Below are 15,690 nucleotides of genomic sequence, written 5' to 3' on the forward strand. Positions count from 1 at the left end.
GTGATCCGTATCAAAATTTCCATGGCCTTTTTCACAGGAATAGAAAAAATAATCCTAACATTAATATGAGATTTAAAAAAGATCCCAAATATCGAAAGCAATCCTGAGAAAGAAAAAAGTCACAGGGATTACACGTCTTCATTTCAAACTATACTACAAAGCTATAGTAATTAAAATAGCATGTTACTAGCGTAACACACACAGGTCAATAGAACAGAGCAGAGAGCTCAGAAATAACCCGCTGCATAAAAAATGAACTCATGTTTGATAAGGGAGCCAACAACACTCAATGGGGAAAGGACAGTCTCTTCAATAAATGGTGCTGGGAAAACTGGATAACCACATGCAGGAAAATGACACCCCATCACTCACAAAAATTAACTTGAAATGGATTAAAGACTTAAACATAAGACTTGATCCCAAAGCTGCTAGAAGAAGACGTAAAGAAGCTCCTTGATACTGATCGGTGTAGTGATGTTTTAGATATGACACCAAGGGCACAAGCAACCAAAGAAAAATCAGCAAGTAGGGCTACAAATTAAAAAGCTTCTGCACAGCAAAAAAAAAAAAAAGCCACATATGGAACGGGAGGCGGTGTTTGCAAAGCGTGTATCAAGCAATTAACAGCCAAAATATAGACACTAAACAACTTAGACAACATGTAGCTAATGCTAAGCCTCTATCACTCTATCCCTTATATAAAGCAATATATAAACATGTCAAATCAACACACTGAACCCTGGCCTCCTGCACTGCACGTGGATTCTTTACCGTCTGAGCCACCAGGGCAGCCACTGTACCCCTTAAGCTTACGCAACGTTATGTAGTTTACTATATACCTCAGTAAAAATGTTAAAAACTGCACTCTATTGACTTCAGGAAAAGGCCCAGCACTACCCTTAGCTGCCTCATTTGAGAGGGCCTCTTAAATCAAGAATTCTATGCCTAGGGCCTAATGTAGCTGTATCCCCATCTGCAGGGCCAATAGGATATGACCACCTGGAGCCCATTTCATTTCAATCTAGGTCATGTTTAAGGTACCTGGGACTCTAAACAGCTCAGCTTCCAGGCCCATTTTCCCAAAAATGTAGCCTTATAATAAGGGTGGTCAAGAGGTGGCTCTTTGCAGGGGGACAAAACTTAGGCAGGTAGGCTAAAGAACCCACAAATATTCCTTAGTGGCTATTAAGAGATTGAATGGTGGAAGAGAAGAGGAATGGGCTGTGGGCTGGCTCTCCCCTGGCCATCACCTCTGGAATTCTGAGAAATCAGAAAATTCTAAAATCCAAGCTGCATGTGCATGTTGAGTGAACATAATAGCTCGTTAGCTTGATTTTATAACATCAAAATATTTTCACCTGTTTCCTCAGGCCCTGCAGATATTAGGGGGAGGATCTAAGAAAGAGAAAGGCATTGATTGCTAAATAGATTTTAGGCAGAGTCCTTCTTATCAGAGTTGTCACAAGGGAGTCCTGATCAGTTGTAGGTAAGTCGACTACTGAAGAGCTACCACCATCTTCAGCCAGCGGACATTTACATCCCCATATCTAATCTGTTTCTTCCTGAAGGTTGAGTTAACCAGGACAATAGAAAGTTCTAACATATCTTTATAGGTTCCCCGAAGCCAGAAGACTAATCCCAATTCCTCTGTTATGAAGTTACTTCATGGTCCTTTTATGCCTGTGCCACTGTACGCAAGCTTATCTGAATAAAAAACTGATTTGTTGGTAGACTAAGATCATAAAGGGCAGTGTGGTATAGTGGTTAAGTCCACAACTCTGTAATAAGAATGCTTGGGTTTAGCTCCTAGATTGTGAGTCAGTTAATGTCCCCAGGCACAATGGCAACATGCTGGATGTGGCGCCAGCCACAGGGAGAGCCCATCGCACGTTTATTTTCCCAGCTCCACGTTCAGTGACGTCACTGGTAGTTTGCTATTGGCCATGGTGGAAGTATTTACACCACAAATTGTTCAAATTAGTCTGTTTTTTAAGTTAGTAATAACAGTAGTTCCCACAGTATAGGGGAGCTTAGATAAATGAGAATATGTGTGTGTGAGAATCATGTAGCAAATGCTCAATAAATGCTACCAGTTATTAATACATGGTCAGAATATATTAAGGCCAGAGTTTACAAAGCAGAGGAAGCAAACTTTGGAAACAGACATATACTTCCACTAAGTATAAAGTGTTAGTACAAGATCTTTGTACTACTGATCTTCCCAATTCTATTTCTTTGAAACTTATTTCATACAGGTTTTGTGGTCTTTCTCAGTAGAAAAAGTGGGGGGAAGGGAGCTAAAATAAGATTAGACTGTAATCCTAACTGGTCAAGCCAGAAAGCCCTTTGTGGTAAAGCAGAGGTGTTGGTAGAGATCTCTGAATTTCTAAAAGCTTGTTTTTAACTCTAATAGCCAAGAGATAGAACCTACAAACTTGTGGGAGCTATTGAAGAGCAGGAAGTAAAACTGTTGGACGTTATCATCACCTCCTATTATAACATGCCTCTTACTTGTACAGTGCTTCATTTTTACACAGCCCTGAGAAGTGGGAGATGAGGAAATAAACTTAGAGAGATGAAGACATTTGCTCAAAATTACAGTTAACTGAGTTTCAACACAAGTTGACACTAAGTCTAAGACACTTTGAACTAGAAATACAAATCTCAGGACCCTCATTTTTGAAGGGGTTTATCAACCAAACATCAGGATTTAGTTAGTTTCCTCTCAATTGATGTAATTCAATCTAAAGCACAATATCTTTGATAATTAGCCTTTTAGGGCTTCTGATCTATGTGGATGTATTATTCTAGTTATTCTCATATAACACTGATATTACAGTAGCATCCATTTTGCAACAGAGGATGATGGTCTAGAGAAATGAAAGACTTGCCTAAAATAAGGAGCAGGAAAACCCAGGGGATAGTCTTCCATGAAGAATCACACTATACTCCTTTATCTGATTTTTCAGCACAAAATATACAAGTCCTTTTACTCGGTCAACACAAATTCTACTTAAGCTCCTGAGTTTCAGAAGAGCTAAGGGTATTTCTTCTGCCTTTGGAAGATGAAGCATCCTCCAAATCCATCTAATGACCTTCAGTGTGCTGACAAATTCATTGATTGTATCAAACATTATTGGAGGTGGGGCCCATCAGGAAGGGCATAGTTATTTTATATTTGTTATCAAGTCAGGTTTTGACTTATTTCTGGAAATCATAACTTGGATATAATGTGACAGCACAGATCTGCTAATGAGTTAGACAAAAGCAATTCCTGCAAGACTAATTTTAGGGCTTCCTTTAAGCCTGGCAACCACACACAGGTCCTTCAAGACTGAAGCTCCTCTTTCTAGTGACCATCTTCCTACAATAAGCCCATGTTATTTCCAAGGGGACTGACCCTACGGAGGGATGGGTACTTCGTAAGTTGTAACAGTTGAGTAACTACTGTTCCCCAGATTTTTGTGGGCGTGACTGACTCCAGGAGGTAGCTGGATCACATTTGTTTTCTCATTGATTTGAAAAAGGCGTTCCATCTCTTCTAAGGCTCCAGATATTGCAATCCACATATGAAACTAACATAAGAGCAAGAGCTACATATTGACTAGAAATTGAGTGGGTCTTTTTTTCCTACTAGCATAATTTGTAATTTTACCGTAGAATGCAGTGAGAGAAAGTACTCCTAGGAAAAGTATCATTAAGGACAATAAGTATTTCTCCCTCAGTTCACTGATATTCTTAAACATCTGACGGTTCAAATTGTGATGTGATTTCTTAGAATTAAAAAAATTTTTCTTCAATACCAAGCCACCCAATCCATAGATTAGCTTTTGTAATATTACCCAGATGGCTACATAAAATAATCTCTCTCCATTCTTATATTCTTTAAAAAACAATTCATTATTTGTATGGTACTTCATAATTTACAAGTCTTCACATACATAGTATCTCACGTAACCTTCACAGAAGGCAAAAATTTTCATCACTTAACAGATGACAATACTGATCCTTTACCCAGGTGATATTACTGGTAATGGCAAGTATCAAAAATAGAACTTGGGACTTTGAGACCAGTATTCTTTTTTTCCTTATACCAAGCCACCCTTAAGTATAAAAGATTCTGTTCCAAAGCATTTCTATTTGTTCATAAAAAGTTTTTTTAAAAATCTAGTACAAAAATTCACAAAGATAAAATGACTTGCCATCAAAGCCTTACTGGTGGTACACTGATTTCCGGAGTCACACAGTCATGTCTCGGCATGTTCAGCACCACGTAGGTGTGCTCTACACCCTACACAATCACTGCCCTACGGCTTTCTGATCAAATCAAGTACATTACGAGAGACGCAGGATAATACATTACCACAGACCTGAATAAATGACCTCACAAAGTGAAACAGACCTTTCTGAAAGCTTACCTGAGTGCAAGCTGTTCCATCCTCTGACTGGGAACTGGTAATGGAATATTAAGAAGCTGAAACTGAGATTCCTGCTATGAAACTAACAACACAAAATACTGTAATTTTAGAAAAGTTTGTAAAAGATTGCTGATTGGCTATGTTCAAACTATCAGTGGCCGGAAGCTACATTCTGAAACCTTAAACACCAGAAATGCATTTTAACTTTTAAGAAGTTTGGGGATTGTGAACATGGCAGGCAGAAAGAGAATCTGTACATCTGAATTCCAACAAAAGATCTGAGAGCACCGGCCTATTGAAAAAAGAATTACAATATGATGACTATTCAAAGCCTTCCAGTTGGCATTCTGGCTAGGACATAGGATCTTTTCCTAAAATGTTTCTTTTATGTGAAAAGGATTTAAAAATTGTAATACCATATATTAAGTGCAAGCAAATTATTACCTTCTTAGGGCATTAAAATTGATTAGTTAAAAGAATGTTAATTGTAATCCTCTTCTTCAAAAGAAATCATAAACATGCTGCTCCCTTCTTGCCTTTGGGGCAAATTTCCTCTTCTTTGGTAGCACTAGAGACCCCCAGTCTATAAACCAGATCTCTAAGTAAATAATTTCCTGCTGCTCCTAAGTTACTTCAGTCGTGTCTCAACTCTTTGCAACCCCATGTACTGTAGCCCGCCAGGCTCCTCTGTCCATGGGATTCTCCAGGCAAGAATACCAGAGTGGATTGTCATGCCCTCCTCCAGGGTATCTTTCTGACTCAGGGATCGAACCTGCATCTCTCACGTCTCCTGCATTTGTAGGCAGGTTCTTTACCACTGGTGCCAGCTGGGAAGCACTAAATAATTTCTTCAGCACGTTTTTTAAATGAATAAAAAATAAGATTCCCAGGTATTTTCCCCAAACCTGTAAGGTCCCTAGTTGCCTAGCAATCAGCAAGATAATAGCAGGAAAGCAAGAACTCCTTTCTTGCCTCTAGCTTGGCAGAGGGGCTGGACCTCAATGGGAATCCCATAACTAAATCATCAAACAGGGCACAGCTATAGCTTTTTAGCTGTAAGCCCAAGATTCAGGCATGATACTGTCACACTGGGTACGGTGTTTCGTTTGAAGTACCTTGGTTCTCACAGCCGCCGAGCAGCTGGCGTTGTACCTGAAGCTCTGTTCTCTACAATGTACTTAATTGCACAGTTTTTTCTGATTATAACATCACAATGCCAATGCTGAAATACCAGGGCTGTGGGGAAGACGTTTAAAAAGCATGGCCTGAGGACTTACCTGGTGGGTCTGTGGTTAAGAATCTGCCTGCCAATGCAGGGGACACAGGTTTGATGCCTGCTGGGAAGACCCCACATGCTGTGCGGCAGCTAGGCCTGGGCACCGCAGCTACTGAGCCCACACGTGTGAGAGCCCACGCTGGGCAACGAGAAGCTACTGCAGTGCGAAGCCCACACACTGCAACTGCAGCAGCCCCTGCTCACCGTAACTAGAGAAAGTGCGTGATGAAGACCTAGAGCAGCCAAAAGTAAGGATTTATAAAACTGTAAAAAAATAAAAATGAAAGCAAATGCCCGACAGAATGGAAAGATGAAAAATTATATTCTTCACACCAGATTTTTATTCACTCATTCAAGCACCTTCTTTTCCATGTGGTTCAAGTGGTAGAGGTTACAATCTATTGCTACTAGTACAAAACAGAATGAATCAACATTCTTACAATACTGAAAGACTAGGATCATTCCTAACACTACTTTGCTTTACTTCTTACTCCTAAATTTTAAGTCATCCATTCCTTCAATATGCAATATCTCAGCATTATTGAAACAATGTTTTATATCTAGAGATTTTCTAAACTTTGTAGGGAACTAGATCTATAAACTGGAAGATTTTTTTTTGGTTATTATTTTATTTTTTTCAAAAAATATGGAACGCTTCACGAATTTGCGTGTCATCCTTGCGCAGGGGCCATGCTAATCTTCTCTGTATCGTTCCAATTTTAGTATATGTGCTGCCGAAGCGAGCACTGGTTATTATTTAAAAAAAAACAATTATCTCTGAACTTTACGAGCTAATTATTGTCTGCAAAACTGAGTATTCTTCCTCTATACAAAGGTCACCAACTTAACTTCTCATTAGAAAAGAAAATAACCAAACAACAAACACAAGATAAGAAATTAGCCAGAAAGCTATGGCTTGTTTCCCACTCAGGAAAAAAGTATAACTGGTAACAAATAAGGTACAATTTCCGTAAGTGGATATTTTTTTAAACTTGTAAGGTTTCCATTTCTAAAACAGAAGAGTTGAGACACTTTTCTAAGTAGCTTAATCTGTCAGAAGATTTCATACCAATATTTACACCCTCAGTACTATTTTGCTTTTACACAGTTAACTTTAAAAGGCAATTCCTCCCATTAAATTTGTGTGTTATTAAAAGTGTATGCTAAAGTTAAATGGGCAAAGATAAAGGCCTACATTTGTATTTTGAGGTAGGGGAAAGAAAGTTATTTCCAAAAGGCAAGAACTCTTTGGTGAGAAGTATTTTTTACTAACACTTACCAATTTCATTCTTCCACAATTGGATGCATCAACTTGAGTCCAATGAGCATCTGGATTTGCCACATCTCGTGATTTCCAACCTTAATCATAATTGTGTCTTCTCTTTTTGTACTCATTTATACAAATGGAGGGCAAGAATACAGTAACTATTTTAGTGATTACATGAGTTCTATACTAAGACAGTGTGACCCTGCTAAGATAGAATTTTTGGCTCACAGACATTACTACCATGAGCTAACTTATTTGCTGCTGATATAAAAAATACTCTGGTATATAATAGGCAATTATGGGGTGTAAACTTATGAAAACTGAATATATAAAAACAGAGAATTGCCTGAAGTAATTACAATCAATAATTTCAGAGCTGGAAGGAAATTTAGAAATCATCTAATCTTAATTCCTAGAAAGTCAGATATAAAGACTTGGTTGGCAAAAAACACACTTCTTATGAGTGCCAGAGCTAGTTAATATTCCAGGTCAATTATTCCTCACAGTATACAATACTCATAGTTAAGAATAAATTACTTGAAAATTTATTTCCTAACAGATCTTTGTTAGATTAAGAAAATCAATCCAAACAAAAATGTTCAAAATCTGCTATCTATTCTTCCTTCTTAGTTCATGTTGCTGAATAAATGACAGTTAAACTTTAGAAGGACAAAAGGTCAAGGAACTAGATCAAGGAACTACACAACTTAAAGTGAATAAATTCAACATCTGAGCATAATCCTTTTCTCTAGTCCCGAAACAGGTTGATTTCAACACAAATTCTTAGATATTTGCCACTTAACTTCCAGGCTTATAGACAAAGTTGTAACAGATCTCAAGATGTGGAGTTGATTCAATGACAAAAACTTAATTTGAGCACTTTCCTTCATGGCTACTACAACCACAAAATCAGTTTCTCTCAAAGGAGGTTTCAGCCTCAGAGGGCTCACATATAATCTCAATTAGTGAAAACAATAGGCAGCTTTCTGTTTATTCTTTACACTATGTATATCTTAAATGGGAAGAAAAAGGGAGTAAAACAAAAATTAACCCAGAATAAATTTTTTCACTTAGATTACCTAGACATCAGCTCATAATGAACTGGGAGATCTACAGTATACTGTATGGTCATTTAAGGCACAAAGCTTTACAGGACTTGAGGTAGCTGCTTACAACAGGAGCTTAAAGCAAGATGAAGACAAGATACCTTATAAAAGAGAGAGACTTTAATAAAATTTTAATTGCAAGGAGTAAATCACAATGAAAATTTGAAAAGTTAAAGCATATTTGTTTTTATTTATAGACAGTTATCACAAGAATTGTAAAGAAAAAGAACATCAGAATGGAACTGGATAGATGTTTTCATGCTATAGCTAAGAATAAACAATGTTCCTACATATTATGGTTAATGAGCACATTATCAGTGTAACAGTGAACTGCGGTTATTTAAAAATATGTAGACCATAATCTGTGCTTTAGAAATAATTGTATATAGTGTTATAAGCTGAAAAGACTTCAAAAGAATACCAAATATACACCTGTGTATAAGAATTCAGAAAAGGATGCATTCTGTAAAGTCAATCAGCTGTATTAAAAATGACACAAATTCAAAACAAGATGCATATTATATAAAAAAGGACTTTGTAAGACTTGCTTGCTACATTAAATCCATAGTTTAATCCACAAAATTTCCTTTTAATTATCATTCAGACAGAAGCATGCAAATAGTTCTAGGATCTACTTCAAGTCTTCCCCAAATCCACTAAGGCTACACATTCTCTCTTCAGGAGCTAAGCAGGTATTCGGGTAGCTGCTTCCTCCTCTGCATCCGCTCGGTTTGCGTTAATTTCTGCAAGTGTTCGGCCAAACCGTGCCCATTCATCATTTCGGGGGACAGCAATCTGCTGTTAAAAGAAATACAATGCTTTATGTACGGTGAAATAAAAGATCATTTTACCCACTATTTTTCAGTGTTTTCAAATAATTTTTCCATTAAAAAGTAATAATTGACTTGAATGTCCCTTCCATAATTACAGCTACTATACTAATAATTTATAACATTTCAAAACAAAAGATAGTGTTTGATAAGTGTGTTGTGACAGCCTCAGAAATGATTTTGCTATTATCAGCATCTGTGCAAGAGAGAATGACAATGATGCTCTGTAAATATAACTCCTATGCACTATCTCATGGATTTTCTGGTGAGCAGGAATTCTTGGAAGAATTTTTACTTCTTGCACACTAGCATGAAGTAATTTTTGAAACATGGTTCATAAGAGGCTGGTTTCTTGTTTAAATATTTTTGTTTGGAGTATAAGATAACCTTTCTTGATGTATCTTAAACCTTTCGTCAAAAGGTATGCTGCTACTTACCAATTCAGTGACACATCAATAGTAAAAGGGGAAAGGACGCTTGTGATATATTTCCCTCACTGAAGTAGTTCAATAACCAAAAATTTTTGACAGCTGTCATTATAATATTGGAGGAATCTAGTATGCCATATGAGGGCACAGAGCATTCAGTGTGGCAAATGGATGTGCCAGCTTCTAAATCTACTGTATGACTTTAGACTCGGACAGTATACCCAGTATTGTAGCTCCCAGACAAATGTGACTATTTAAATTACTTAAAATGAAATAAAATTGAAAATTCAGTTATTCAATTGTTCGAGCCACATTTTAAGTGTTCAGTAGCCAAATCTGGCTGATAGCTACCATGTTGGATGGTGCAGCTACAGAGTAATTCCATCTATGCAGACAATTCAACTGGCTGCTCTAAATGATCCAATTTACCTCTCTCCAAATGCAGTTGCTAGAGGCTGTGGGATTTCCAGAGAGGATGGAGAATCATAAGGCACAGCAAAAGAAAAGAGTGAATAAGGCACTGCTGCTGCTGCTGCTAAGTCGCTTCAGTCATGCGACCCCATAGACGGCAGCCCACCAGGCTCCCCCATCCCTGGGATTCTCCAGGCAAGAACACTAGAGTGGGTTGCCATTTTCTTCTCCAATGCATGAAGGTGAAAAGTGAAAATGAAGTTGCTCAGTCGTGTCCGACTCTTAGCGACCCCATGGACTGCAACCTACAAGGCTCCTCCATCCATGGGATTTGCCAGGCAAGGGTACTGGAGTGGGGTGCCATTGCCTTCTCCGGACTAAGGCACTGGCCAGTGCTAAAACATGAGGAAACCACTCCTGAGCATTGTGCACAGTCAACCCAAACAGTAAAGATGAGAGGGCTGCAACTCATCCTGTTGGGTTCATTCATAATGGCTTTGCAACAAGGCTCAAGGGGTCACGAATGACATTTCACATAGTCATTAGATAGCTCTTAAAAGATACTACTTTTTATTTGAGCTACCTGGTCCAAACAAATCTATGTATACAGAAAATAAAATCTTATCTCAATGTCAATTCTGTAGAGCCTCCAAGTCCAACTATAACTAAATCTCTTCTGCTTGAAGAATTTCTAATTTCCAGCAATGCATGCTGGAAAGTACTTTCGACATATGATACTACCCTCAAAATTTGTTGCATAGGGACACAGGACATTCGATTTAGAAAGGAAACTAATCTCAAGAGTTGCTTCTGTAATGAAAAGTAAGTTTTATCTTTACAAACACATGTGTTATTCAATTCATGAACCTCAAAGACTAGATTTAACCACAAAGATACCATCACTATAGTTCCATGAAAGCTAAATAGATGTGTCAAAATTACAGGCAGCGAGCCCCATACCTCTCCCACATCATATATAACAATCTGTCCTTCAGAATCACCCACGGCAATCTCTCTTCCAGAATGGGTCCATCTTACACGATTAAGAGCAGGATTACCTTCCACAGAAATGCTTGCAGTTGGCACCTAAAGTCATTTAAAATATAGTTCAGTGTTAAAAGTTTCATCAAGATTTCTATAAACATGTAAAATAGTAATTCCTTTTTCTTCCAATCTGGCTAGGTTTTTGAAAACAAAGATGAAAATAGATAAAGAATTTTCCCAACTTTCTTCCTGTTCAGTGATACATTCTGAATGACATTACAGTCAATCCCTGAAAATGGTTTGGGAAAATAACTTAAGTCCTTTCATAAGAAATCTTCACATGACTGGACATATCATTTTGAGAAATCTTCTCTTTTTAATAAAGGATTCTTTGTTGTTTTGACTTTTTTAAGAAGTCAAGCCATTTGAAAACAGATGGCCAAAACCTCATTTAAAGAAACATCTCAAAAGCCCGCATAAACAGATTATGGTTCAATTTTAGAGGACAGGAGCTACTTTTGTAGCTTGTGTCTCTGTTAGCTAAAACCTGTGCTTTGATCCACAGATTCTACACAGTTCATACTAAGGATGCAGCATGGGTCATTCCAAAGCCCTGGTTCCCATGAACCATCTGGAGCAAGGCAAGATGATGGCACCAACACAATGGCACCATCCCTTGGGTTATGGCTGTATCCTCTGCTATGCTGAGGAAAAAGAAATTACTTGCCACTCACAGAGCAAACCTTCAATGTTTGACTCAGAACAGAATCACAATATTTTTAAATTTCTGAAACCGGATTAAAAATAATCCTTCTATTTGACACAAGTCATCCCCAAATGATTAATTTAACCTTCTAGAATGCCAAAATAGTTGTAAGAGAAAAATTATACCTTAGCTTTATTGTGAGTTAAATTATAGAACAGATCCAAATTTAATTGTAACCACAAATGCCTAACACGAAAATCCAAATTAAGAAAATTGGTACCACTCTAGGTAACTAGAAATGTATAATTAAGTCCAGTCATGTACCCAGGACTCAATATCTTTCCCTAGCAGTATCTGAATGTTGCTCTTCAAACTACTAGAGCAGAAGTTAGCATGATGTTAAAATATTTGTATTTCCAATACATAAATTCCTTGTCCTGTATAACCAACTAATTTACTTCAAGGATCATGATAACATACATTTAGCCGGTAGAAATATGAAAAGACGTGAGAAACAGTGGCTGTGGGGGAAGGCACCAAGATACTTTCTCCTCAACAACTTTTATTGACAGAACTGCTAATGTTACTTCCTAACTACCACACTGCAATACAGGACTCTAACAACGCTCTAAGCCTCTGCCTACATTGGTAAAAACAAACATGGTTAAAAATAAATAACAGCTGCAATTACATTTCATTCCAAATAAGTCATTTTAGTATAATAATTAGGAAATTTGATTATTTCTATATTAATTTTATAGTAACAGTAACACTGTTTTTAATCTTTCACAGAGCAAGTCATGAAAATACATTTTTGTGTCACTCAAGTCAGCCTAAAACTAGTATTTATGGATAATATACAATTCTACCAAGGCTAAGAGATAATTCAGAAATTCAGAATTAAGGTTAACGCATGTCAACAGCCTGAAACTATCTGCTTTCTAGCCTATGAATGAAAAATATCCCAGCTGCCTTATGAATGAGACTTTGCCAGGACATGAAGAGACGTGACAAAGCTTTTCAGAGGTAAAAGGAACGCCCCAGTGCTCCTGGCAACAATGTTTCTCCCTTCAGTTCTGCACAGCAGGCTGTTTATTATTTAGGGCACAAAGCTTATTTGCTTTCTTTGTGATGAAGCTACAATCACAGAGTCCTTTCACATTCCTTGGAATAAAAGGAATTTCACAAATTATTCAATAAATCTCCAATTTTCTATTTTTCAGTGCAATTTTTGTTATTTTCCTGCTCACCTCTGTGTCATTATTGAGATTCCACAAATCCAGCCTACCCATGCCATCCACACAGGCAAACAGGGCTGGGTGAGTGGGTGACCACATAACATCATAAACATAGTCCGAATTATCTTCAAATGAGTACAAAGGCTTGTTATTCTGAAAGGGAAAAGTTGATTTTTAGCACAGTCAAAATATGACACACATTCAATAAATATGATAACATTTTATGATACTTAACTCAGCCTAGAAAAAGTTCCTGTAATCTGTTTCACTACAGAATTACCTGGAGTTATGAACTATGAATCAACAACTGGATTGCATTTTCTATTTAACTTGCAGACACCATACTGTTTTAAAAAAGGAATAGGATGTGCTTTAAAAACATTTCAATGAGAAGATTCTGGAAAGATGAAAGCAATGGCACTATACTTTTTAAATCTCCTCTAAATCTCCCCATAAACCCAGACAAAGCACTGAGGATAGCAAAGCCAAAGATTCCTAAACAACATCTACAACAAAATCAGGAGACAAAACTTCAAATGTATAAACAGGTGGAAACCTTGGCCAACTATGAGATCTGCATGGTACATCTGTGTGAGAAGTACAGGAAGGCACGAGAGCTTCTCACAGCTGGAGAATAGAACAGAAAAGCCTCACAGTACACAGCGGGTGATCACTGGACAGCATGGAGGTCAGTCTGAGAACAGCAGTAGAGACTGGGAGGGAGTTAACACAATTCCATTTACACACTGAAGGCAGACTCCACTGTGATATAAGTAAGGTCTAATGATGCAGTCTGAGCCCTGAAAAACTAGCAAAATTAACAAATCAAAGCTCCCTTTCCAAGACAAAGTCTCGCCAAAAAGAAACTGAAGGGAATGGAATCCAAGTTGTGGAATACAGCGCAATAGGGACAAGGGAAAGAGAAGGTTCAGATACAGGTGGTGGAGAGGAACAGAAAAGATACATTTCAGAAAGCACAAGAGAGACAGAGAGAGATATATCTACTTTGCAAAAAACCCAGGAGAGCTTTAACCTAGACCACAAAACTAGAAAGGGCTTCCCAGGCAGCTCAGTGGTAAAGAATCCACCTGCCAAAACAGGAGACACTGGTTCTATCCCTGGTTCAGGAAGATCCCCTGGAGAAGGAAATGGCAACCCACTCCAGTATTCTTGCCTGGGAAATCCCATGGACAGAAGAGCCTGGCGGGTTATAGTCCATGGGATGGCAAAGAGTAGGACACAACTGAGCGACTAAACAACAACATGAAACTAGAAAAGCTATCCATGCCCGTTTCCTCTTCCTTAAACATAGAGAAAAACTCATTTCACTATCAGATAATAAGGAACAAAAAAAAAGGATCTCAGTCAAATCTCACGCAAAGCTATTGTGAAAGATCTTTAACGAGTGTAAGGATGTCATGACAATTAAATGTGAAAAGAACAGTCCTTTCAACAAGTGATGCTGGGACAACTGGATATACACACGGAGAAGAATGAAGTTGGACCCTCCTTCCCCACATCAAAAGAAATTAACTCAAAAATATCTTAGATCTGAATATAAGAGGTAAAATAATACAACTTCTAAATACAAAAGGTAAAAACAGTAAAACTTAGAAAGCACAGGAGTAAGTCATTGTGACTTTGGACTTGTCAATGATTGCTTAGATGAAATAAAAGCACAAATGACAAAAAAAAAGTATATATATTGGGGTAAATCAAAATTTAAAACCCTTGTGCTTCAAATAATACCCTCAAGAAAGTGAAAAGAGAGCCTATACAACGGGCAAAAATATTTGGAAATAATATATCTGTAAATAACTTGTATCTACAACTCTTAACAAAACTTTAATAAAGAGGCAAAGAACCCAATTAAAACCTGGGCAAAGTTTTAATATGCATTTCTCCAGAGAAGATCTACAAACACAAATAAGCACTTGAAAAGATGTCCAACATCATTATCCATCATGGGAATGCAAATCAAAACCACAATGGAATATCATTTCATACCACCAGGACGGCTTAAACAAAACCCCCAAACCACCGAATTGTACACTGTAAAATGATGAATCTTATGGTATCTGAATTATACCTCAATAACACCATTATTTTAAAAAAAAAAGAAGAGATAAATTGAATTTTTTAAAAAGTGATAGACAAATGAGATTAACAAAGATATACCTATAACGGCAGGCCCTAAAAATGAAAATCAAAGCAATACTATAGAATACAAAAATAATAATTTTAGAGAACTCTCGTAAAATAAAAGACAGCCTGAAATTCAAATTAGAGTATCTTGTGTATCTACACAATCAACCCTTAAAAAAAAAGAAAAAAAAATTGATCATCCAGATTTTTAAACCAAGTTATGAGGTAATAAAAAAAACCAGGATTGTCATCAGGCTTTTTGACAATGCTTTTGCCAGAAAACAAGAGTAATATATTTAAGGTAATCAAAAAAGGTAGACTGTAGACTTTATATACAGCTGAACTGGTTTCCCCAGTGGCTCAGTGGTAAAGAATCACCTGCAATGCAGGAGAAACAGGAGACATGGGTTTGATCCCTGGGTCAGGAAGATCCCCTGGAGGAGGCCATGGGCAACCCACTACAATATTTTTGCCTGAAGAATCCCATGGACAGAGGAGCCTGGCGGGCTACAGTACATGGGATCACAAGAGGTGGACATGACTGAAGCAACTTAGCAGACAGCACAAACCGACCTTCATAAACAGACTCTTGTGAATACAGGACTAACGCACCCATGAGCACCTCCTGAGGAATCTATTGCAGAAGCAGCTCCAGATGACCAAAAAGAATGAAGAGACATCAACATAAGGACTGGGGGACACCAGGCTTCTCCTTGAAGAATTATAAGCAATCTGCAACTATACACAATAGTATGAACAATACCACAAAATGCAAAATCCAGACTGTGAGAAACTTACAGGACAACCAAACTGGTTTCTTCAACAGCAGTAGCAGCAAGAAAACAAGACAGAGAAGGAAACCCGATTTTTAAGAGAAGGGC

At 37.6% G+C, this 15,690-nt stretch overlaps 1 protein-coding gene and 1 non-coding gene across 8 annotated transcripts in view; both read right to left on the minus strand.

Moving 5' to 3' along the window:
• Positions 1 to 6,334: 6,334 nt before the first annotated feature.
• LOC122688816 lies at positions 6,335 to 6,441 on the minus strand. The gene has a single exon (XR_006339564.1). It is a non-coding gene; the product is annotated as a U6 spliceosomal RNA (small nuclear RNA).
• Positions 6,442 to 8,228: 1,787 nt separating this feature from the next.
• Positions 8,229 to 15,690, minus strand: part of DYNC1I2 (dynein cytoplasmic 1 intermediate chain 2) — a 54,032-nt gene continuing 46,570 nt past the window's right edge. For 4 of the 7 annotated variants that reach the window (XM_043894349.1, XM_043894353.1, XM_043894348.1 and 1 more), the window contains 3 exons: positions 12,677 to 12,817; positions 10,697 to 10,822; positions 8,229 to 8,865 (listed from right to left, as the gene is read on the minus strand). In XM_043894349.1, coding sequence (XP_043750284.1) covers positions 8,752 to 8,865; positions 10,697 to 10,822; positions 12,677 to 12,817 — 381 coding nt within the window. In that variant the 3' untranslated portion in view covers positions 8,229 to 8,751. The remainder of the gene's footprint in view (positions 8,866 to 10,696; positions 10,823 to 12,676; positions 12,818 to 15,690) is intronic. The other 3 variants (XM_043894351.1, XM_043894354.1, XM_043894350.1) reach the window with 1 other exon arrangement.

This window comes from Cervus elaphus, chromosome 33 (genome assembly GCF_910594005.1).
Source record: "Cervus elaphus chromosome 33, mCerEla1.1, whole genome shotgun sequence".
Lineage (NCBI taxonomy): Eukaryota > Metazoa > Chordata > Mammalia > Artiodactyla > Cervidae > Cervus > Cervus elaphus.